Source organism: Rhinatrema bivittatum, chromosome 5 (genome assembly GCF_901001135.1).
Source record: "Rhinatrema bivittatum chromosome 5, aRhiBiv1.1, whole genome shotgun sequence".
NCBI classification, from domain to species: Eukaryota; Metazoa; Chordata; class Amphibia; order Gymnophiona; family Rhinatrematidae; genus Rhinatrema; species Rhinatrema bivittatum.
In genome coordinates, this window is record NC_042619.1 from 39,979,425 (window position 1) to 40,004,997 (window position 25,573).

Consider the following 25,573-nt stretch of genomic DNA (forward strand, 5'->3'; position numbering starts at 1 on the left):
AACAAAATCTGCCCTATACAATCTAAACACATAAACACACAACACAAAAACAACCCATGGTACACACAAGATTTAAAAGACATGAAACAGTCTTAGAAAAATAGAAAAGTCCTGGTGCAAAGACCCCACCCCCACACTCCTTGCCCAATTCAAAACCTCCCTATATAGCTACAGGGAAAGGTTAAATATTGCCAAAAGAGATTACTATTCCACCAGAATTCACCAATTCCAATACAATCTGCGAGCCCTCTACTACATTGCCTCGTTAACCAAATCTGCACCCGTAGGCATACCAGAGGATGTAGCCAAAACCAAATGTGAGGAACTCGCATTATTCTTCCAAGACAAAATCAAGAAACTACTCACACGTTTCTTCCCCTCCTCCCCAACCCTCCAAAACCCACAAAAAGTTTATCCAGCTCTTCCAAATTCCCCGCCCCCCCAAAGACATGACCTCCCTAGACTACACAACTGCTCTGGAAATCGAATCATTCCTTAAGAAATTCAGACCTTCCTCCCACCCTTCTGACACAATCCCTACTAAACACCTACTCTCCATCCCTGACATTATAGCCCAGCCCATCGCCAACATTATAAATGCCTCTATCACTTCAGGCGTAGTACCCAACCCCCTCAAACAAGCAATAGTCAAGCCAATATTAAAGAAACCCAAGCTTGACCCCACTGACCGATCCAACTACCGCCCCATCTCAAACCTCCCCTTCATATCTAAAATTCTGGAAAAAGTAATCAATAAACAACTCACTGAATACCTTGATGACTCACACCTACTCTCTCCATTTCAGTATGGATTTCGGAAGTTCCATAGCACTGAAACTCTCCTCCTTTCCCTGGCATCAAAGACCTTGATAAAGGGCAATCATATATCCTAGCTTTCTTAGATCTATCCTCGGCATTCGACACAATCAGCCACAATATCCTCATGCAGCGACTTTATGAAATTGGAATAACAGGTGTTTCACACAACTGGTTCAAATCCTATCTAAGTAATCGAAACTATAAAGTCAAAATAGGTAACCATGAGTCTGAACCTATACCCCTTGACCAAGGAGTCCCACAAAGCTCCTCGTTATCCTCCACCCTTTTCAACATTTACCTCCTACCACTCTGTCATCTCCTAACTGATCTTAAGCTTCCCCACTATATTTATGCAGATGATATTCAGATACTTATCCCAATATCTGACACCCTCCCTAAGGCTATGGACACCTGGAAATCGCTATTATCAATCAACAAACTCCTATCCAGCATTCACCTTGCCCTCAACACGGCGAAAACCGAAATTATGCTTATCTCTCCACAGAATCAACCTAACACCCTTCCCCTGCTGCGCCCCTATCTCCACCCATCTCGTTCTCACAATAGGTACGCGATCTAGGGGTCATGATAGATTACCAATTCAACCTCAAGAAATTCATTAACAATACCCTAAAAGAATGTTTCTTCAAATTACACACACTAAAGAAATTAAAACCTTTACTCCACCCTCCAGACTTTCGTACAGTGCTGCAAACGACAATATTCTCGAAAATGGATTACTGTAACTCGCTCCTCCTAGGCCTACCCAAAAACTCCATTCACCCTCTACAATCCTTCAAAACTCAGTTGCACGAATACTCTCTAACACACACAGAAATGATCACATCTCACCTGTGCTTAAGGAATTACACTGGCTCCCTATCGCTTACCGAATCCATTATAAAACACTCTCTATCATACACAAGGCACTCCACAATCCGGAAATGAACTGGTTCAATGATTCACCAGTATTCCACAAACCCTCTAAACCAACCAGGAACCAATACCTTGCTACCATACTTACACCTTCCCCCAAAAACATCAACCTGGCAACTACCAGAGCACGCGCGCTCTCCATAGCTGGCCCTGCCTTATGGAACAAAATGCCTGTAGACCTAAGCCAGGAGGACTGCATAAAAATTTTCAAAAAAAAACTAAAGACGTGGCTGTTCACGCAAGCATACACCTAAGGTCAATCTCCTTATTCTCCCAGAACCCTCCTCAGCCACACCCACATAAGATGTCCTCCCTCGGACACTCTCCTGCCTCTTGAAACTCTCACATTCCCAGCCCCCTCCACTCCAATCCTCTCCAGTCCCTCACCCACCTGTTTTTCCACTTCATCACCCTTACTTCAATTGCGAATCCTCACAATTCAGTAACTCTGTAAGTTATTATAAAAAAATTCAACTGCTCTGTACATAAGTTACCCAATATCCAATTTTTTCTCTCATTCATATCTATTTTATAGGCAAAGAGACATCTATTATCTTAGCAGTTTTAATATGTACCAGTTTTTTAAGTTACTTGTCAACCGCAGTTTCTCGTTCCCATGTTAATTGTCAAGCGCACCTTTGGTGCAGTTTCTCGTTTGTTGTGAACCGATGTGATATCCCTGATGAATGTCGGTATATAAAACCATTAAATAAATAAATAAACATATATTTTTGACATGAGTCTGACTTACAGTATGTTTCAAACCAGATGTACATAAATAATTTCTCAATTGTAAATGGTGGTAGGCTTCTCCCTGGGGTAGGGCATATCTAAGTTGCAGGGTCTTAAAGTCCATCCAAATAGCGTTTTCCCATAATTGGGCACAGCTAGTGATACCTTTCATGATCCAGGACCTAAAAACAATATGCGCTTTACCCTCTAAAAAATCTTTATGATAAAAGGGCAAGGAATTAACCGAACCCACTTTATTGCCCATTAAGATACCCTTCCATTTATGCCAAATTTTGAGGGTATGCTGGACTGGAGTAGGAAGATCCTGCATCTTAGGCCATGTTTTTTGGTGCTGCCATAATAAAAGTATGTAAAGGAAACGATCCCGAGAGTTCCTGTTCTAGTAGTGTCCAAGATTTACAAGTGGTCTTTCTGTGCCAGTCCACCACGATATGCAGCTGGGCAGCTGCGTGGTCCCATAAAAAGTTGGAAACCACCAAGCCTCCATGCACTCTAGGCTAGAAGAGGACTTTTTGTGCTACCCTGAGATGTTTTCCTTGCCATATAAATTTCATGAATCGAAGTTGCCATTTTAATAAGATGGGTGTCAGGATGTTAAATGGTATCGTCTGAAATAGATTGCTAAGCCTGGGTAAGATATTCATTTTAAGTGGCAATACGCCCCATCCAAGAAATATGATAGCAATTCCATTCATCTAATTCTCGGTAAAGCTTTGATAGAAGTGGGAGGTAATTAAGGCTAAAGATAGCCTTGTGAGCACCAATATAGACACCTAAATATTAAATTTTTTCTTTCGCTCATTTGAAGGAGAATCTTGTCTTAAGTTCCTGCTCTTGAGTGTCATGCAAAGTAATTTTGAGGATTTCAGTCTTATCCCAATTAATAGAATAGCCTGAGACCTTGCTATAGGATTTAATGATATCAACCTCTGCCAGCAAAGATCTCATGGGGTCTGTTAAGGTTAATATCACATCATCCGCAAACATTGCTAGTTTAGATGAAAACTCCCCCATCTAGATACCATAAACCTCCGGAGCGTCCCATATCTTTTGGGCTAAGGGTTCTGTAAATATGGCAAATAATAGAGGGGACAAAGGGCACCCCTGTCGGGTCCCACACTCAACCTGGAAATAAGGGAAATAGCCCTCGTTTGCTTTTATGCATGCCCGCGGTGCGTCATATAATTTCCTTATCCAGTTTATAAAAAAACCTCCAAATCGCATTTTATGTAAAACTTGGAAGAGAAATGGCCAGTGCACCAAATCAAAAGCTTTTTCAGCGTCCATGGCCATCAATAGAAAAGGGGAATTGTTCCATTTGACCCACCACAGAGAGTCTAAGATTTTCCTAATGTTGGAGGCCATTCAACCTGGTATAAAACCCGCTTGATCGGGGTATATAAGCTGTGCAATAAGCCATTAAGCCTGCTCGCTAAAATTTTAGCTAATAGTTTGAAATCAATGTTAAGCAACGAAATAGGCCACTGAGTGGGGTCACGGCCCGGCTTTGCTATTACTGTAATTTCAGCTACATTTGAATTGGGGGCCAAAACATCAGAGCGTAGAGCATTGAACATGTCAATTCGCTTGCAAAACATTGATAAAAACGTGCAGTGAAACCATCCAAACCAGGGGATTTACTCGCCTTCAGCTGTTCAATAGCATGTAAAACCTCCACAGTAGTGATTTCTTTGTCCAGAAGCTCGCTTTGACACTCCAATAAATGTGGTAAAGGTACATCCTGCAAGACGACATCGATATCCACAGTTTTAGTAGCTGAATTATTTTTATATAAATCGGCATAAAAGCGCAGTAAGCGTTGTCGAATGTCTTCATTCGAGGTGAGCATAATGCCCCGCTCATCCTTTACTTTTGTAATAATGTTTTGCAAGCCTTTCGCTCTCAGTTTATTTGCCAATAACTTCCTGGCTTTGTTTCCTCCCTCAAAATAAGCCTGTTCTGCACGCTCTAGCTCATAAGCAATTTTAGCAGTGTCTAACGCTGCAATTTGGGATCTGCAATGATCTAATTCTGAGCTCAAATCTTTAGAGGGGTCCTGTTTGTGTCGTCTTTCCAAAGCAAGCAAATGTGCTACCAGCACCTTCCATTCCTGCCACTCTCTTTTTTTAACATGTGAGGCTCTAACAATAAGGGTCCCTCTAATGACCGCTTTCAGGCAATCCCATACTATAATCGGTGACATCTCTGGGACTGTGTTGATTGTGAGATATTCTGTAATGACCAGCCTACACTGTGTGAGAAAATGCTCATCCTCCAATAGACTATCATTGAGTCTCCAGAATCTCTGTCCCATCATATTTAGGGAAGGATAATTCTACCCAAATTGGGGCATGGTCTGACCAAGTGAGCGAGTCAACAGAAGTTTTAAGCAGCCTAGGGAGAGATCCCTTATCAACTAAAATATAGTCAATCCTGGAATAAGTGTTATGGGGGTTAGAATAGAATGTATAATCTTTCAGTTTGGGATGTAGGAAACGCCAAGTGTCTACTAGCTGGAAATGGGCCAGAAATTTGACTAAGCTATGACGATCTTTTTTGGGAACACAGCCTCTGCCCCCCAAAGTATCCTGATTGGATAAAGAGGGATATTACAATCACCCACCATTATCAAATGACCCTCCATTCGGGATTGAACAACATTTACAAAATTATTAAAAAAATTGAGCTTGTAGCATATTCGGAGCATAAACATTTAGGGGCAGATTTTAAGAGCCCTGCTCGCCTAAATCCGCCTAAATCCGGGCGGATTTAGGCGAGCAGGGCCCTGCGCGCCGGTGCGCCTATTTTACATAGGCCTACCGGCACGTGCAGAGCCCCAGGACTCGCGTAAGTCCCGGGGTTTTCAGAGGGGGGCGGGCCTGATCCGCGCGGCCTTTTCGGGGCGTGTCGGGAGCGTTTCGGGGGCGGGCCCGGGGGCGTGGCCGCGCCCTCCGGACCCGCCCCCAGGTCACGTCCCGGCGCGCTAGCGGCCCGCTGGCGCGCGGGGATTTACGTCTCCCTCCGGGAGGCGTAAATCCCTCGACAAAGGTAAGGGGGGGGTTTAGACAGGGCCGGGCGGGTGGGTTAGGTAGAGGAAGGGAGGGGAAGGTGAGGGGAGGGCGTTAGAGAATTCCCTCCGAGGCCGCTCCGATTTCGGAGCGGCCTCGGAGGGAATGGAGGTAGGCTGCGCGGCTCGGCGCACGCCGGCTATACAGAATCGGTAGCCTTGCGCACGCCGATCCAGGATTTTAGCAGCTACGCGCGTATCTACTAAAATCCAGCGTACTTTTGTTTGCGCCTGATGCGCCAACAAAAGTATGCCAAATCGCGCTTTCTGAAAATCTACCCCTTAGCGGTGTGTATTTTTCTCCTGCAACATTAATAATAAGCAGGATATATCTCCCCAAGGGGTCCGGAAAGCAGCCAAGTAATTCAAAAGCAAAATCTTTCTGAAATAAAATCCCTACTCCAGCATAACGAGCTAACTTTGTGCTGGCAGACCAATATTGGTTTGGGAATAAATCCGAGCACATCAGGTGCTCCAAGCACCTCTTTAAATGTGTCTCTTGCACAAAAGCAATTGCAATATTAGCTCTTTGTAGGTCTTTAAAGAACAGTTTGCACTTGCAGGGTGAATTCAGTCCTTTAACATTCAAAGACAGTAATTTGAAAGTCGCCATCTATCCAAAGATGAAGAAAAGAATCGTTATATGAAAGTGAAATAGCAAGGCTTATATCCTCATCATGAGTAGACTCCCACTCTGATTTCCAGACATGAAAAACCTTCGACCAGGTCCTGATGTACAAGTTACCAAAGAAATATTAGAAACAAGTATCCCCTGTCTCTCCCTTCCACCCTCCCCCACCCCCATTTGGGACCATATAGAACAACTGATCCCTGTTTCCAATTCCAGGAGGCATTGTGCAGCATTGCACCCGCTGTCCATCCCGAAAAAATTATCATAGTGAAAGCCAATAATCAGGGCATCGTTACTTAGCCAGTAAGAGGTAAAACACAGTATTAATCAGTTAGGCGATCAAGTAGGCTCCGCAGTAGCTATTTCTGGGTCAGGGGTCCGGCGCATCTTTTCCCCCCTTTTCCCATTCTCTGCCAGTGGGGTTCTTCCTTATGTGCAACATTTGGAGATGAAGGTTGGTAATCAGGGATGCTGAAGCCCACCTCCTTGAGAAATCCCGCCGCTTCTTGCACAGTCTGAGCCCTGTATGAAGAATCCAATCCCAAATGGGAATAACCAACGATATCGAATATCTTCTTTTCCCATCAATGAGGTTGTTGGCTTCATCTCTTGCCTTTTTTTAAGGGTGGTGGGAGAGATGTCAGCATAAATCTGGACTTCATGCCCTTCCAGTTGAATTTTTCACCTGTCGGCGGGCCAACACAAATACCCTCTCCTTCACAGCAAATTCATGAAAACATCCGATGATATCTTTGGGTTTGTTGGCTCTTCTTGGCCCCAGTACTCGGTGCGCACTTTCAATTTTCACCTGCTGCATGGGTTCAGGGCAGGCCTCTGTTTCCCCACTCCCTTTGCGTAGTATGTCGAAGCAAAGTTGAGATATCACTTGCACACAATCATTATATTCTGGTGTTTCTGGAATCCCGCGAAACCGTACGTTTATTCTGCGGTGCCTGTTTTCTAGATCTTCCAGTTTCAGAGATAGCTGCTGGATTTCATGCGACATTACTTTGTTTTCTTTGTGTACTGCATTCAGTTTCTCAGCCTGGGCCTCTGTTAGCGTCTCGTATTCAAAAATGTGACGCCCCCATGTCGGTCACTTCTTCCCGCAGCTCCCCCACCAATTCCATGACCTCAGCCTTATAAGTTTTGATGTCGTGTCTGAGTTCACTAAACCAGGCTTTAAACTCACCCCTGGTGGGAACATCATTATCAGAAGGCAGCAGCGGGTCCTCGGTGCCCCCAGTCAGCTCCACTCCAGGCACGTTCGCCAAATTGGATTGTTCAGCCCGCTCTTCTCGATCAAGTTTTTGGTATGAAAACTTATGAAAATCGATCCCTTTTTTCCGACACGACAACTAGAGATGATTAGCTAGTTGGGGGGTGCCTTTATCGCTCAAATTGCGCCCTGGATGGCTATGATCTTGCAAGATTTTAACCGGCTCGATCATGAGCTCGGTTTAGGGAGCCACTCGCTCCGCTGACATCATCAGCCCCCTGCCACTAAAGTTTTGATGCAGTTTGCAATCCAGACATTTTAACTTGCATTGCTGTTTTGTGAAACACTTTTGAAGTTGCTGTGAAAGTAGGTCAACATCACTCACCACCTTAAGCATTGCCTTTCAACAATGTCCCCTACAGATCACCCAAAAAGGATTACAAATTTTCGTGCCGATACAGTAAAATCGCGGGAGAGTGGGCAAGCGCCCGCTCTCCTGGCGTGCGCACAGGCCACTCCCCTGTGCATGCGATACAGTATTTTAATTTATTTTAATTAGGACCGGCGGTAAAAAGAGGCGCTAGGGACACTAGCGCGTCCCTAGTGCCTCTTTTTTGACGGAAGCAGCGGCTGTCAGCGGGTTTGACAGCCAACGCTCAATTTTGCCAGCGTTGGTTCTCGAGCCCACTGACAGCCACGGATTTGGAAACCGGACACCGGCAAAATTGAGCGTCCAGTTTTTGACCCGCCAGCAGCGGGCCAATTTTAAATTTGGGGGTTTTTTTTTTTACTTTTTTAAACTTTCGGGACCTCCAACTTAATATCGCTTTTCTGTGCACTTTCCCAGTGCCTGGAGAAATTAGCGCCTACTTTTGGGTAGGCGCTAATTTCTGAAAGTAAAATGTGCGGCTTGGCGCACATTTTGCTTTCTGAATCGCGCAGGAATACCTAATAGGGCTATCAACATGCATTTGCATGTTGCGGGCGCTATTAGGTTCGGGGGGTGGGGTTGGGCGCGCGTTTTGGACGCGCTATTACCCCTTACTGAATAAGGGGTAAAGCTAGCGCGTCCAAAACGCACGTCCAAATGTACTGTATCGGCCTGTTATTGAGAAGGGTGGTAGATGCTTGAAATAGCCTACCAGCAGAAGTGGTAAACTGTGATAATCTCAGAATTTGTATACCACTTTCCAATAAAATGGTGTACAATAGCAAAATTAAAACCAGCCCAAACACAAGGGATTTTTACATTTACAATGATCAGCAAATACAAAATAAAATAAAGGATAAAGTAATAAAATATTGAACAAAAATAACAAATAATGGCATGGCATGAATGAAATGCATGTACTGCAAGTCCAAAGCCTTCCCCAGCTCTGCCACTGGGAACACCTCCACTCAGTCGGGGTAAACATATTCATGAACAAGCAGTATGTGGATACGTTTTACTTGCATATCTGCAAGTAAAACACTGTATTGTTGTTGATTCATTAACAGCCAATACTAGGAAATTGCTGGATTTGTCATTCATAAAAACATTGGTATTAGAGTAATTAGCCATTTTGATATGATAAAAAAACACAACACAACAACGGCACTGAGAGATGCTGTAATCCACTCTTGAGAGCTTTGGTGCAGGAGTTATGAACTCTTCAATTTAAAATCAGACTCTGCTGCCAGCACTATGAGAACTTGAAAAAATCAATTTAAGTCCTATTCTCTTAACTTGCCAAAACTTAATAATAATAATAATAATAATCACTAGGGCTGAAATATACCAAAGATGCTAATTCACCCAAGTGCTTAAAAGCCCGTGCTTGAGACCTGTCAGAGGGTTAAGGGAAGGCAGTATTGGTCCCTGGCTGGAAAAACTATCAGCTGCTGTGGCAGGTACAAGCGATGGTGGCCCAGAGTTGAGTCTGAAAAAACATCACCCACTGGCAGAAAAGAGCAGACAGGAGTTCAGGGCAGGAACTGGGACCAGACTAGAAAAAGTATCAACTGTTATGGTGGGACTGTGACAGCCTGGGGCCGGAGAAAGAATTAGCAGCTGGAAGAGAGGGGTGGAGAGGAGAACAGCCCGAGACTACAAAGAATAGTGGCAGACTGGAAGGAGTGTGTAGACAGCATGATCAGGGAAGCAGCAGGGCTGCAGAAGGAAGGGAAAAAGTTCAGAAGGGAAGAGGAGAGCAAAAAAATAAAAAATGGAGATTCTCCCCTCTCTCCACCAGATCCTAAGAAATGAGGTTGCTGCCTAAGAGGCCGATGTACTAAACTGCACTCAGCTCTGTAACAATGTCCTGGTACCACAAGAAGATTCTCTCATGATAACAGGCCATTTACATAATACGCAAATTAATTCACATACATTTTTTTGCAGTGAAGTCCACATAAAAAATTTAAATTAACTATACCTCCTTAATCTGTAACCGTTTTGTGGAAAACTGCTGCTATGCACTGTTTATCGCACATCAGTTTGCTTCGCAAAATCAGTAATGAGCTGAGTTTTTCAAATGGCTTTACAAATACGAAATTATACATGAAAAACCATTATATAGCATGCATGAAAATTCACAAACACATGTCCACGCACTATTTGCCATTTTTCCAACTTATCGCATTTGCAAAGCCATTCATAGTTTAATATATTGGCCTTTAAGATTGCTAAAAATGTTTCTACCTCTGATAATAAAGGCAGACTACTAGGATTGTAATGTCCTTCGGAGTACTTTTTGGGTAGGAAAACAATACATAAACCTAAATTATTCTTGACCTTAGCTCTGTCCTATGAAACTGGCTAGTCAGTATAAATATCCCATGTTTGAATGTTTTCTCTATTGTAAGATAGTCATACAAGGACTCAAACATATTTAAACAAATAAATAATATTCAGTCGCCATTAATTTTTCCGATTAACATGGTTTCACGTAAACATATTTTTTTCACATCTGAGATGTATGCCTTCTTTTTTGAACTTGGAAAAAATATTACCATTCTATTTCTAATTCGCCTTCCCATCTAAATGCTCAAGGCGTAATACATTTCATGAGCGGTATGAAAATCAGTGTCCATGCATTATTTTGTGATGGACGTAAAAAGCAAAAATGTAAATGTGGATTACATATCTATTGTGGTTTATTTTAATTTAAATCAACAGTTTAACATTAGGGTACGAGTTTGCAGTTTGATGACAACCAAAAGTATACAACATACAGAATACATTTAATTTTTTTATACAGGAAGATAATCATGCCATTACTATTAGGTTAGACATAAAATTAGGCAAAAATGTTTAAAAAAGTAACATAACTGAAAAAGATGGTAATACATGAAGAAAGTGAAAATTTTATAGAACCTCCTCCTAAATTAGAATCAAAATGCATTAGTTTTACATCTCTTACCCAGGATCTGTACCTGGCTTTGCAAAGTTTTGGATTTACTAGAAAATCATAGGAATGAACACCAGAGCACTGCTAAAAACACAAAAACAACAAATTCTGATATCAGCATCGTTGCACTCCTTTCTGAAAACATGAGAATTTTGTTTACCACCAGGCAATATCCTTAATAAAGAAAACATGTTAAAAAAAAAAGTGTGCCTCATAATTTGATAGAAGTTTGAAAAGAAAAAAATATGTGATAACTCCTTGGGATAATCAGAATTTCATATACAAGTTTGCAACTTGGTGCATTGTCCGTTGCAGATTCAACTTCTCAGCACCTCCAAGATTTAAAAAAAAAAGGAATGGTTTATACTGGTGGACTTTTTATCATCATCTAATTTAGATTTTCTCGGAATAACTATTTCTAACCTCTATCAAATGCAGATGAAATACATAGGAAGTTTCAATAGCCCACCTTGCTTCTTCACTGGCATTCTTAAACCTTAATCCTGCAGGGACTCAAGAAGGGTGGTTAATCCACTGGGTTTCACTCAGATGCTCAAACCAAATTTAAAGCTGTGCTTTCAAATCTTTCTTCAGAATCTATGTCATAATTTCCAGCAGTGCCCATTTTTGGACGTCGGTTTTTTCTTCAAAAGGAAAAGAAGCCAGTCCTGTGTATCAAGAAGTTTTCAAGTTGCATAAAATATGTATGAATATACGTAAAACAATAATGAAAATGCTTCTTGGTGCACAAATTGGGTGAAAATCCTGGGGAGAGCAGAAGTTTGGGCGTCAGAGTTGTTCTTTGAAAGGGTGACGATTTAAGGCACATTCCATGGTCCAAGACTGCAAGGACATCTCCAACTAGGAGAGTCCGAAGTATCCGACATGGGGGTCGTCAAACTTCCCAAAACAATCCCAACAAGACAGAAATGCAAAACAAACAAAAAAAAAAAAAAAAAAAAAAGCAAACTTCTGTCCTGCTACTTTCCGGTCTCTCCCTTGTAAGTCCCCTCACGCCACAGCAGGATCAAAGTCTTACTTTATTATAATTTCACCCCAGTCAGTCACCACTCGGGCTTCCAGCACAACGCATGTTCTTTTCAGCCCTTCAAACTGCTCCTCCGCCACAGTACAAATCTGGGCGGGATTAAAGCGGGGACACGACCCCCCCCCCCTGCCAGTCCCCATTCAAATAGCGGGTCGAGCACGCACCGGGCTCGAGAAGGAGGATGTGCTAAGCAGTATCTGCGGCCAAGTCCTCCCACTTCACAGCAATCCCTTCTAGAGAAGATGTGGTTCCCGGGCAAGCGGCGAAGGGACCCGTTCATCACATCACAGTACCAACGGGGAGCACAGGCAACCCAAAAGGGCTGCCCGCACCGGAAAATGCTGTCACCCCCCCCCCCCCTCCCCCTTTTCCCTCAGCCAGCAATTAATACGATGCCAGCGCGGGCAGTGGCACAGGCTCGCCAAAGTTAGCGGGGGTGGCGCCGTTTGGTTCCTCTGCAGATAACGGCGCGGCGACGGCGCGCTAAGTAGGGTGCCCAACTGCCCGCTGTTGCAGCCTGTTAAACCCGCTCGAGCAAAAGGGTGGTCTGGCCCCGACTGCCTTCCAATCAGTGGCGGCGGCGTCGCACCAATCAGCTGCCTGCTTACTTGGTTTTCGCGGCCGGTGCGGCTGGCAAAGAGCGAGGAGAGAAGCCTGCGCCAGCGAACGCGATTTTAAGTTGCTGTTCCCCCTCCCCCCAGCGGGCCTCGAACGGAGCCGAGCCCCGCCCGTTTGCGGCCGAAGTCGAGGGAGGCCGCAAGCGGGCGGCGAACGGTTACGGAGCCCGTCCCGCCGCGAACGGGGCGCGGGATCGCGGCCGAAGACGGGGGAGGCCCTGACCAGTGAACCACACCATAAGAATCAGGGCCAAAAAAAAAAAAATCTTAAAACTTTTCCCTGAAAAAAAGTAAATGTGATACATTTTGTATTCTATATGCCATACGTTATTTGAACTACTGCGTGTCAGAATAGGTAGGAAACTACATTTGATGTTCTTCCCTAATTAGGTTTAAATGTTTCCACGCTTAGATTTAAAGTGCCTTTTTCTCTAAACATTGATCAGGTAGGGTTAAGAGAGGAACTTATGGAACTCCTTGCCTTCAATTTCTGTTAGCAAAACCTCAGTCGTAAGAAGTCTTGTTAATTGTGTGACCTATTAACCTGAGTGCCACTGTTGATAGGTCAGACCAGAACAATTTTGCATAAATCTGGCCTATCAATAATCATACCAGAAAGGGGGAACAATTGTAAAAGGAAATATTTTCTGAGGCTAGCCTAGAGCCATGGGATTCGTATCTAGCAGCATTATAGAAATGATAGATTAATGCCAAAGCAGTACTCTATACCTTACAGGAGGGATGTCTTTTTTTGCCTACTAATTAGTTCAAACAGCTCTCATACTCTCTCTGCACTTCAGATAGCATAAGCAAAGAAGCCCAATTTGTTGCTTGAAATTGTACACGAGAAATGAATGCTGAGAGAGTCATTTAAAAAAATACACTCCAACAAATTTCAGAAGACCATAGAGGCATCATAGGTCTAGAATACCTACAGCCATCATCTCCCTGCAGTAACATTTCTGAAATTCTGTGTATAATTAGGGATATTCATTTTCAGTTTTTATTTTTCCCCAGAATTTTAATGTTATAACAAAATAAAAGCAGTGGGGAAAAAAAGAATTAACACAGTGTTGAGAAGGGTGGTTTAGTGTGCCCATGGGCCTCAGCCTGACCCAGACCTTCTGAGCCGAGCCAAGGGTTGATGGTGGTTCCGCATGGCTGACGGTCTACCCTCCGCCAGGCCGGCAAGCTCCCATGGCCAAACATCCGAGGATGTTGGAAGGTGAATGGTCCTCCGACCATTCCGGGCCTTTTCGGACCTGCTGCGAGCAGCATGGAGCAGCAGGCCTGGCCTGAGGTTGAGGGCAGACGGGCCTTGACATGAAGACATGACTGGATTGATGCGATGGCATCCAGACGAAGACACGTGACTGATGCAACGGCATCCAGGGACAAAGACACATGACTGATGCGACGGCATCACGAGGCACGAAGACTAGGGGTTGATGCAACGGCATCCATGGCGAGGACACAAGGCTGATGCAACGGCATCCATGACGTAGACACTTGGGATTGATGCGAACGGCATCCAGACGAGACTCTTGACATCCACAAAGGCAACACAAGGCATGGACATTGGCACTGTCTCTCAGGGCATCCTACTCAGGCCACCTGCGGGACTGAGTCGCGGACCACCCTGTCCGTTACGCACCCTACACAGCCCTTGCAGACTGGTCACGGACCACGATGGGAGCGGGACAGCACAGGAACACACATCAGGAATAGACGGCTCAGGAGCACAGGACAACCGTCCACCGGCAGGCAGTCCACCCAGGAGTACTGCATCTGAGGGACCCCCGGCCTACCGGTACCAGAAGGCTCGAGAGCGAAGACGAGGCATGGCGTGGGAAGGAACATCAAGGAAGGCAGGAACACCAGGACGCAGGATCAGGACACCTGGACAGGACCTCAGGCATGAAGACATGGAACACTGGACGAGACAAGGAGCTTCTTGAAGAGAAGACGACCTTACATGGACTCTGGCAGGCTGAAGCCTCCAGAGCGAAGACTCGATGAGATGCAAGGCCAGGAACAATGAATGGAGCAACCCTTTATAGGGCTGGTACAGGAAATAGTCATCAAGGTGGGGCCCAGACACTTCCTGTGTCTGGCCCTTTAAATACAGCAAAGAGACGCAGCCGCATGCCTAGGAGCAGGAAGCAGAGACTGTGCAGGACCATGGCCAGCGGCCTGCACAGCGTCTGACGCCAGAGAGGCAGGGATGAGCCTGGGAGCAGGCTCCAACGTGAGCAGCGGCTCCAGCCGCTGCCGGAGGCCCCGGGGGCAGCTCCTGCCGCTAGTCCAGCCCGGGGCTGCGGCTTGTGCGCCACGAAGATGGTAATGACGTCTGGGGCACTCCCAGCCCCGAGGGAGACCGCGGCTCCGACCGCAGAGTGGAGGATGAAGCAGGACAGCCTCCTGGCCGCGTGGGCAGGCCGACAGTGGCGTCCTGCCACGTCGGCGAAGAAAGCTACGAGGGTAAGTGGCCTGCTCACGGGGGAACCCGCGGGCAGCGCAATTCATAACACACAGCAGAAAAATCAGTAGAAAAAGTAATATTTCACATGGATTTTTTTTTCTAACATTGAAAATTCTCAAGGAAAAAAAACCTGAAAACGAAGGTTCGTATGCATAATGAATATGACTATATTTTATGTTTATAAAAAATTATTTCTTGATTAATTTTTGGGGGGTGAACATCCTTCTGATCAGTGCTTGGCAGGGAGGAGGATAATAGAAAATAAGGGTAGGAAGAGGGTTTGAGAGGATGGGGGAGAAGGGGGAGGGGGAAGCATGGATCCTGGCTCAGGAGGAGCATCCACTATCTCGCACGCTGTTTCTTTACACTAATACCTTCTCTCTCATATACATTAAACCCCTGTCCTTGCCGCTCTGGGTCAAAAAGAGGCTGCATCCAGGGCCAGCACTAGTTACTGCATCACCCTATGCATAGAGTTCCTGCTGCGCCACTGCTGTGCTGCCCCCGCAGTAGCGCGGGCGGCCTTCTGTTTCTTCGACTGCTGGAAGAGGATATGAGCTCATATCCTCTTCTGGTGCGGCGCTCTCTCTGTCCTCCGCCACCTCACCGACCCACAGTCTCCCCAGGTGTGCCACTCCATGCAGTTGCATGGTTTGCACACCCGATCCCACCAGGCTTGGCTGTATCCTACTACCAAGCCCAGATCAGGGTGGGGAGGGGAAGAGATTGTGTGGGTTGCTGCTTCCTCTTCAACCTGTCTATCACAGTTTCTTGTGATAAGAGCTGGATGCTGCAATACAGAAGAGCAAGGGGCCCTGCTAAAATCCTCCCAGATTCACTGAGACAGAGATGGGTCAAAAGCTGGAGCTTGTTCTTAGTCCAGAAACCAATCTTTCTTTTAACCTATACAACATATCTAACTTCTCTGAAAATGAATTCAGATAGAAGGTAAAACAATTATGAAAAGTATTGGAGAAATTACTTACCTGATAATTTTGTTTTCCTTAGTGTAGACAGATGTACCCGGGACTAATGGGTTATGTGCTCCCCTGCTAGCAGATAGAGATGGAGTCAGGTTTCAAAGCTAACGGCACCCTGCAGTGACCTCAGCCATTCAGTATTCTCTTCAAAAGCCATTGTGGACATACTATTGAAAAACCTTGAATACAATTTAATAACTTAATTAAGAATTTGATTAAAAACTTGATTAAACCTAGTGATCGAAACTGTAATCAAACATAAGCGCTGAATCCCAGCAATATTATAGATACCCAGATCTAGGGATAGAGTGATGGCTTACTTGTAACCTCTTTGCGATCGAATTCATGTATGATTCCTTGGCACTGTTCATGGGCAGACATGGGCGTGTCTACACTAAGGAAAACAAAATTATCAGGTAAGTAATTTCTCCATTTCCTTGCATGTAGCCAGATGGATTCAGGACCAATGGGATGTACAAAAGCTACTCCCAGTAAGGAAATGGACTGGTTCAGTGAAACTCAGAGACAACCTTTGGCAAGAAGGAAGGGATGGTGCAAAGATGCAGTGTTCCTGGAGTCAACCGGAGGAACGGCTCCCGACATGACAGCGCAAGTAGTTCAGAGATGCGACGAGCCAAGCATATCACCACCAAGAATACAGTCTTCAACGTTAACAGGTGTAGAGACAGAGCATGCAGCAGCCAAAAGGAAGGCCCTGCTAAGAAGTCCAATACTAAGATTGAGGTTCCATAGGGGGACCAGCCACTTTAAGGGTGGTCTGAGGCATTTAACTCCTTTTAGGAAACAAGTCAAGTCCAGATGTGTCAACAGGCGGGATCTGTTCACCTCGCCTCTGAAATAGGAGAGAGCCGCCACCTGGACCTTCAAGGAGTTGAGGGACAGACTTTGATTCAGACTGACCTATAAGAATTCCAGAATCATGGGGATCTTGATCAACCGAGAAGAGAGCCCGCATTTCTTGCACCAGGACTCAAATATTCTCCAGATCTGCACGTACACCAAGGATGTTGAGAACTTCCGCGTGCGGAGCAAGGTGGCAATTACTGCCGCCAAATATCCACACTTCATCAGGCGAGTCCTTTCAAGGGCCAGACCTGGCCCTTGAGAGGACAAAACAGAGTTGGGTCCTCATGAAGGATTGGACTTTGTTGGAGAAGGTCCCTGTGCGGAGGGAGGTATAGGGGGTGCTCCACCAGAAGCCTCTGCATGTCTGCATACCACGGGCATCTGGGCCAATCCTAGGCCACCAGAAGGACTAATGTTCTGTGGCGCTCAATCTTGTGATCTTATCCAGAGGCCACAAAGGGAAGGCATACGGTAAATCCTCCTCTGACCAGGTCTGGATCAGGGCGTCGATCCCTTGGGAGCGCTGATCTCTTCTGTGACTGAAGAATCTGGGAACCTTCATGATGTGGGATGCTCTGGTTGACAATGCCCATTCTGCTGGATCCAGACTCTCCCTGCTGAGAAAGTCTGCTCTGAAGTTGTCTTTTCCCGCGATGTAGGAGGCCGAGATCCCTTGTAGATTTAACTCCGCAATTCCGTAAGGCGGTCTATTTCCAGAGACACTTGGTGGCTTTTGGTTCCTCCCTGGCGGTTGATGTAGGCTACCATTGTTGCGTTGTCCGACTTCATGCAGGCTGCCTGGCCCTAGAGTCTGTGGCTGAATTGTAGGCACACTAATCTGACAGCTCGGGCTTCCAGATGGTATATGTTCTAGTGCGCTTCTTCCTTGGTCCATCGCCCCTGGGTTGTCAATTCCTGACAGTGAGCTCCCCACCCTCGGAGGCTCGCATCTGTCGTGAGGACTAGCCAGTTTGGTGGGGACAGGCTTACACTCTTGCTTAGGTGAATTTCCTGTAGCCATCACTGGAGCCGAGAACATACTTCCATCAGTAGGTGGAGGAGAATCGAGTAGACTTGTAACAGTGGGATCCAACATGACAGCAGGGAGTGTTGGAGTGGCCGCATATGTATCCTCGCCCACGGCACTACCTCTAGGGTTGAAGCCATCAGGCCAAAGACCTGGAGATAGCTCCACACCCTGGGGTGCATTGTGTTTGTCAACTGGCGCACTTAGCCCATCAGCTTCCTTATCCTCAAGGGGGTAGGAAGATTCTGTCCTGCTTGGTGTTGAACCAGACTCCCAGGTACTTTAAGGACTGGGAGGGCTTGAGGCTGCTTTTGTCCATGTTCACAACCCAGCCAAGTTCCTGAAGCAGGGACATGACCCTGCTGGTCACCTGGAGGCTCTCTTCCAACAACTTTGCCCAAATCAGCCAATCATCTAGGTAAGGGTGCACCAGGATCCCTTCTTTACTCAGAGCCGCCGCCACCATCACCATAAGTTTGGAGAATGTGCTGGGGGCGGTTGCCAGGCCAAAGGGCAACGTCCGGAACTGGTAATGGCAGCCCAGTACCGCAAAGCATAGGAAACGCTGGTGGTCCTGGCTGATTGGAATATGAAGGTAGGCCTCTGAGAGGTCCAGGGAGGTTAAGAACTCTCCCGGTTGTATGGCCATTATGACTGAGCGAAGAGTTTCCACGCGGAAGTGAATTATCCGCAAATGATGATTGACGCTCTTGAGGTCCAGAATGGGGCGAAAGGAACCCTCCTTCTTGGATACGATGAAATAGATGGAATAATGCCCTGTATTGTCCTGGGGTGTAGGTACCAGAGTTATAGCCCTCAAACTTAGGAGCCTTATCAACATAGATTTCACTGCCAGTTTCTTGTGCTGGAAATGGCAAGGAGACATCATGAACATGTCCTGAGGGATGCTGCAAAATTCCAGAGCGTAATCTTCTCGTATGATGTCTAGTATCCATTTGTCCGACGTGATCTGGACCCATCATTGATAGAAGAGGGATAGTCAGCCATCTATCTCCTCGTCCCATGGATGGGTTGGCCAAACTTCATTGGGGATTTCAGGTCGAACCTGAGCCCAAACCAGTTCCTCTTTTTGGTTGATGGCTCTGAAAGGACTGAGACCTCGAGATATCTGAAATGGCAAGTTTCTGTAGAGTCGAAAACGCTGGGAGCCCCTGGTCTGACCCCTAATAGGTGAGGGGCGCTGCGACCTCTTTAACTTCTGGTAGCCGTGGCACTGGAGATTCACCCCATTTACTGGCCAACTTTTCCAATTCGCTTCCGAATAGGAAGGATCCCTTAAAGGGCATGTTTGTGAGTTTGCCTTAGAGGTCGCGTCCGCTGACAAGTTTCACAGCCATAGTTGCCTTTTGGCCGCCACCACTGAGGCTACCCCTCTAGCCGAGGTACGCACTAGGTCAGAGTTTGCATCCACTAGGAATGCTGCGGCAGGCTCCATTGCCTCTCTGGAATGCGCCCCTCTCGAGAAGCAAACACAAGTGAGCCACCAGGCCACATCAAGAAGCGATCTGCAGCATCATTGCTGTCGCATCAAAGGCTTGCTTAAGAATGGACTCCAGCCACCTATCGTGCACGTCCTTCAAGACCGCTCCTCTCTCTACTGGGATAGTTTGCTTCGAAACAGTGCAAACCAGGGTGTCCTAAAAACATAAGAACATGCCATAATGGGTCAGACCAAGGGTCCATCAAGCCCAGCATCCTGTTTCCAACAGTGGCCAATCCAGGCCATAGGAACCTGGCAAATACCCAAAAACTAAGTCTAGCTCATGTTACCGTTGCTAATAATAGCAGTGGCTATTTTCTAAGTCAACTTAATTAATAGCAGGTAGTGGACTTCTCCTCCAAGAACATATCCAATCCTTTTTTAAACACAGCTATACTAATTGCATTAACCACATCCTCTGGCAACAAATTTCAGGGTTTAATTGTGCGTTGAGTGAAGAAGAACTTTCTCCGATTAGTTTTAAATGTGCCACATGCTAACTTCATGGAGTGCCCCTAGTTTTTCTATTATCTGAAAGACTAAATAACCGATTCACATCTACCCGTTCTAGTCCTCTCATGATTTTAAACACCTCTATCATATCCCCCCTCAGCCATCTCTTCTCCAAGCTCCTCTTTCGGGAAATGCAGGCTTTCTTTGGCCTCTGGGTCCAGAGGGTACAGGGCTTCCAATGCCCGGCCTCCTTTAAAGCTGGCTTCTGGGGCATCCCATTCCAGGTCAATTAACTCCTGGTTGGCTAACAGCATTGGCTTTCCGTAGAGACACCAGCATGGGGTTCTTCTTTGGCTCCGACATAGGGTCTGTTCTGGGAACTCCCAGAGTTTTCAGGATCTGGGAAACCAGTGCCAGCAATTCATCTCTGTGGAAAAATCATAACATGGTCCGGTATGGTTCCAATCCTGGAGCGATTTCCCCGTCCTCCAATGAGCCTGCATCCCCTTCGTTGTCTGGGGTGTCTAGGTCCTTTGGTGAGGTGAGGCATGCTATTAGGACTGCAGGACAAGGCCTTCCCAGCTGGGCTCAGCTCGGGCAGGGGCAGCAGCTGCCTGTGCCTGAACAAAGGCTTGAATGCCCTGAAAGAATTCCACTCGAGAAGGTTGCTGGGTCCATGCCTAGGCCAGGAGAAACTGAGGAAGGTGCCACTGAACTGCCCTCTCCCGAGGAGGATGCAGTCCCGGGATTGTTCAAATCCTGGGTACTACCGGATAAGGTCATGGCTGACCCGTTTTCCGAATGGGAGTGGCTGGCCTTGGAGAAGTTCTGAGAGTCCAGCTCTTCCTGGGCCTCCTCACAGTGCTGACACAGGAAGGATTCAAGGTCAGACTGTGCAGCCCTAATATGGCAGGCAGCACAAAGAGTGTCGCTTGTGGTTCTTTGCTGCCAGAGCCATGGTTCGGTGCAGCTTGTGTGTTCAGCCGGCTAGCGCTTGAACTCAAGTGCTCACAAATCCGCCCTGACGCACATAAGTATAAGCATCCAGTTGTGCGCGAATGTATGCGTTTATTTACACGCGTAGGTATGTGCACGGTTATGCGCACAGGTGAGCACGTACTTATGAGCGCAGTAGGGCCGGCCCACACCAAGCGTACAGACAGTCTATGGGGGAAAATGGCGCCACACAAAACCGCTTGCAAGATGGCGCTGCTGCGACATGCCACGTGGAGTGCCTCACCAAGCCTGAGGCGGGGCCTAGCCCATCAGAGGGCCTCTCAACCTGCTCTGAAACTCCCTTCCCTTGCCCCAGATGGGATCAGGAATGTCATCAGTATGGCGCACCGAGCAAGAGACCAAAGGAAAGACTTACCGGAGTCCTTCCACATCTCTGAATTGGAGGAGTTCTTTTACTTACCTGGGCTCAGCGCTTACCAGCTGAGTACAGAGACAGTCTCTGGCTGTGGGGGGAGAGGGCATAGGCTGTCACTGCCGTGCTCAGCTTCCTGCACCTGCGGCCTTTCAGCAGCAAAATCCACGCCGGGAACCAGCTACTAGACCAAGACACATCTCTGAGGGATCTCGAAAATCGTCTTGTGGCTTGGCTTTTGAGAGAGGAAGGTTGAGAGTTTAAAGGCTATTCTGAGGAAGTAATTTCAAACTTGCTTGAAACTAGGAAGTCTTTGATGGCTTTGGTGTATGTTCAGGTCTGGAAAGTGTTGGAGATCTGATGTCAGGAGTTAGGATTATCTCCTTTTTCAAGCTTCAGTTTTTGCAATCCTTTCTTGCAAGTGGATTTGCGGAAGGGGTTAATCCTGAATTCTCTTCAGATGCAGGTGACTGCATTATCCTATAATAGGGAGAAGGGGGCAGTGGTTTTCATTAGCTTCTCATGTGCTTCAGGTTTTGAAGGCAGTGAAGCATTTGTGACCACCTCTTAGAAGACTGGTCCCGAGCTGGAATCTCAATTTGATCTCCTAATCCTTGTGAAAGCCTCCCTTTGAACCTATGAGAAGAGCATCTTTGAAGAATTTTACACTAAAGATGGTATTTTGGTTGCTATCTGTTTGGCAAGGTGTATCTCTGACTGCAGGTGCTGTCATGCAGAGACATTTTCCTCCATTTTCCAGAAGATGGGGTTTCTATTTGCATGGTTCTCAACTTTTTTTTATCCAAGATGATATCCTCGTTTCATCTAGGTCAATCTGTAGAGTTCTCCGCACTTAGAGGCAGAATCCGCACTTGATGTCCTATCTTAGGAACCTCATATTTTGGATTTGTGTATAATTCTTCTGAGAGATTTTTGAAGGTCAAGAATGATTTTTGGACATCGGATCATGTTTTTGTTTTATTCAGTTGCAACAAAGGAGAGAAGGCATTTAAATCTTCTATAGCTAGATGGATTAAGAACACGATTGTGTCGGCTTATATTAGCAAAGGCCAAGATGTTCCAAAAGGTGTTGTAGCTCATTCCACTAGGGCCCCAGTAACTTTGTGGGTTGAGTGCCAGTTTGTGTCACTGCAAGATCTTTGTAAAGCGACATCGTGTGAGTGTGTGTGTGTGTGTGTGTTCATTCTGTCTGGAATTCTAGTGTTTGCCACTCCTTGGTGGAGGCTTGGTTTGAGTTCGCCGATGCTGTTTCATTCCTCTTGCTCATGAGGGGGGAGTTGGTTTAGCTGTGTTACAGGTTTACTGAGATACTGCAGGTGCCACAATTCTTGAGTGCCAATGGTTAGAAGAATAATCTAAAAGCTTCACTTCCCAAAATCCCCCAGACAAGTGCAGGCTGGTGGCTAGTGGTGGGGAAAGGGACTCAGGAGGGCTGGGTCCTAAAGGAACCACTCGGTAAGCTGGGAGGGGCTACAGCCCAAGGAGGGACCTGCTAGTCCCCAAGAGGCAGGAAGAAAGCCAGCATCCCGAACCGCTGGAGATTGAGGAAAAGAGAGGACCCTGGAGATAATTAAGCTCATGGACATGTCAGAATGATAAAGGAAAAAGCAAATTTCTTTTGATGGAAAGGAAGCTGTAAAACAAGGGCACAATATAAAATTCCAAGGGAGAAGAGAAAGTGTGATGGATGCATGGAATACCCTCCTGGAAGAGGTGGTGAAGAAAAGATTGGTAATGGAAATCAAAGGGTGTGGGACAAACACACAGGATTCCTGCTGACTTGAGAATGGAAGTGAAGATTTGAGGTATCTATTTTGAGACACAAAGTTTACATATAGGCTTGAATGGCTGCACGGAGCAGCAGTCATTACTTAACAGAAGCCAACATTGCTCTCCGCTTTGACAACGGTAGGGTAATGCATTGAGAGCCAATGCTGGGTCCTGACTTTTCTGGTCAGGGCCCGACAGGGGAAAAAGCACAGGACTGCTTCCACAACAAAGTCCAAAAGCAAAGCATATTCAAGCAGCAGTGTCTGAATTATGAAGAAGGCTGCTCACTCAATAAAAATGATGCTAGCAGTAATTATGCAAATGCATGTTGATGGCCCTATTAGGTATGCCAGCGCGATACAGAAAGTAAAATGTGCAGCCAAGTCGCACATTTTACTTTAAGAAATTAGCGCCTACCCAAAGGTAGGCCTGTTTCTACCACACCACCTAATTTAAATACAGAATTGCACGCACAGGCGAGCGGGCGTTCGTCCGCTCTCCCGCGGACTTTGCTGAATCGGCCAGTATGTAAGGGGGCTATTACAAAGCACTGCCTAGTACTGAAAAACTGGTAACTGAGAACAGGACACTTAAGCGTAGTTCAGGGCAGGGAGGTTGAAATCCCCAGCAGGGTTATACTGCTCAAGGGGAAGTTATGCAGAGAAAGCACACTGTTAATTGATTTCTTCGCTAGGAGAAGTTTTCTGCACTGTTGCGTTTGTGGAGAGAGTGCAGGCAGCCTCACAACTAAGGGCAAGATCCTTTACCAGGATTTTTTCTAATTACTAATGAAACATTTGCAAGTGTGCATGTGGCAGTTTGCCTTCAATGCAGGGCCGGTGGAACCACTAGGCAAACTAGGCGATTGCCTAGGGCGCCTAGCATTAGGGGGCGCCGAGCTGCTGGTGGCCGATAAGAAGGCTCATACGGCTGCCGAAGATCGGCCCGAAAAAAAGGTCGCTCTAAGCTTGCAAATACTCCTCCTCCTTCCTGCCCCCGCAGACCCGGAAGAAAAATGTTGCCGGAGCCGCGCAGGCAGGAAGGAGGAGGAGCATCAGCCGCGTGCCGGAAGGAGGAGGAGAATCAGCCGCGGGCAGAGGAGGAGAATCAGCTGCATGCCGGAGGGAGGAGGAGCATCAGCCACATGCAGAAGAGGAGCAGCGCTTACGGGCCACCACGAATCCCACATTGCGGGCGGCCCGAGAAGACCAGGGCCGCTGCAGAGCCCATCCTGTGGCGACCCGTGAAGAGGAGGCCCAGAGGTGAGAGAGAGAGGCTGAGGGTCTGTAGAGGGTGTGTGTGTGCGTGTATGAAATGAGTTGAGAGAGTGTGTGTGGGAGTGAGGACCTGAATGTTTGCAGAGACAGCATGTCAGAGCCTCTGTGTGTGTGAGTCAGACAGCATGTGCCAGTGAGAGCCTGTGTGTATGAATGATTGTATGAGTTAAAACATGTGCCAGTGAGAGCCCATGTGTATGAATGATTGTATGAGTTAAAACATGTGACAATGAGGGCCTGTGTTTGAGCAAGACGGCATGTGGGAGTGAGAGAGAGACACAGCATGTGCCAGTGAGAGGCTGTGTATGAATGATTCTATGAGTGAGAGCCTGTGTGTGTGTGAGAGAGAGAGAGAGAATGCATGTGAGAATGAGAACCTGACTGTGTGTTTGAGGGAAGAAGACAGATGGAGAGAAAAGAAATAGAAAAAAAGACAATATAAAAGGAATTGGCAAAAAAAAAAAAAATAAGAAAGGAAAGGTGGGGAAAAAAATCCTGTGACCAACCAATTAGAAAACTAAGATCAGACAGCAAAGTAAAAAAAATAAATGACTTTTTACTGATTGGCACATGTAATCTTTGGGAATGTGCAAGAGTAGCACTTTCTGTATGCGGATCTCACAATGTAGGAGATCAGCATGGAGAAAGTGGAAGCCCACGGGGCCTGCACAGAGGAGGCAGCAGGATGGGCTTCAGTGCCAGTAGCAGCAATCAGCGCCTCCCCAATAGCCACGCGGCAGCAGTGACAGTGGCAGCAGAGGAATGAGAGAGGCTCTGAGGTTGCTGGCAAAAGAAAGAGAGGGGGTCTCTGCCTTTAGTGTGTGCATGTATATGAATGGGAGTCTGCCTAGGGGTGTATGTGTGTGCATGGGGGCCTGCCTGAGGGTGTGTCTGTGTATGAGAATGAATGAATGTCTTCCTGGGGTTTGTATGTGTGAGAATAGGTGCCTGCCTGTGTGTGGTACATGTGTGTGTGTGTGTGAGAATGAATTGGTGCCTGCCTGGGGGATGGGGAGGGAGTGGTGTGAAAATGAATGGGAGCCTACCTGGGGGTCAGTGTGAGAATGACTGTGAGCTTGCCTGTGTGTGTGTGTTTTTGTGTATGAGAAAATCCAGGGGCGTAAGAGTGTGTGGGGGGGAGTGTGTGTTGGGGGAGAGAGGGTCTTACAGCCTGAGAGTGTGTCAGTGTTTGTGAGAGCGAGAGGTTATGGTGGATATAAGAGCATGAATGTGTATGTATGTGACAGTGTATGTGTGAGAGAGAATGGACATGTGAGTCTGTGTGAGAGAGGATAACCTAATCCTCGACAATATCAGCGTGACTGGAAATCAAGAGCTCCCATGTAT

The 25,573-nt window shown here is 46.5% G+C and overlaps 1 protein-coding gene across 1 annotated transcript in view; it reads right to left on the bottom strand.

Moving 5' to 3' along the window:
• Positions 1–12,459, bottom strand: part of DLG2 (discs large MAGUK scaffold protein 2) — a 2,548,136-nt gene extending 2,535,677 nt beyond the window's left edge. Inside the window, exon 1 of the mRNA XM_029602231.1 lies at positions 11,284–12,459. Within this exon, the coding sequence (XP_029458091.1) occupies positions 11,284–11,302 (19 nt within the window). The 5' untranslated portion in view covers positions 11,303–12,459. The remainder of the gene's footprint in view (positions 1–11,283) is intronic.
• Between the last annotated feature and the right edge of the window lie 13,114 nt (positions 12,460–25,573).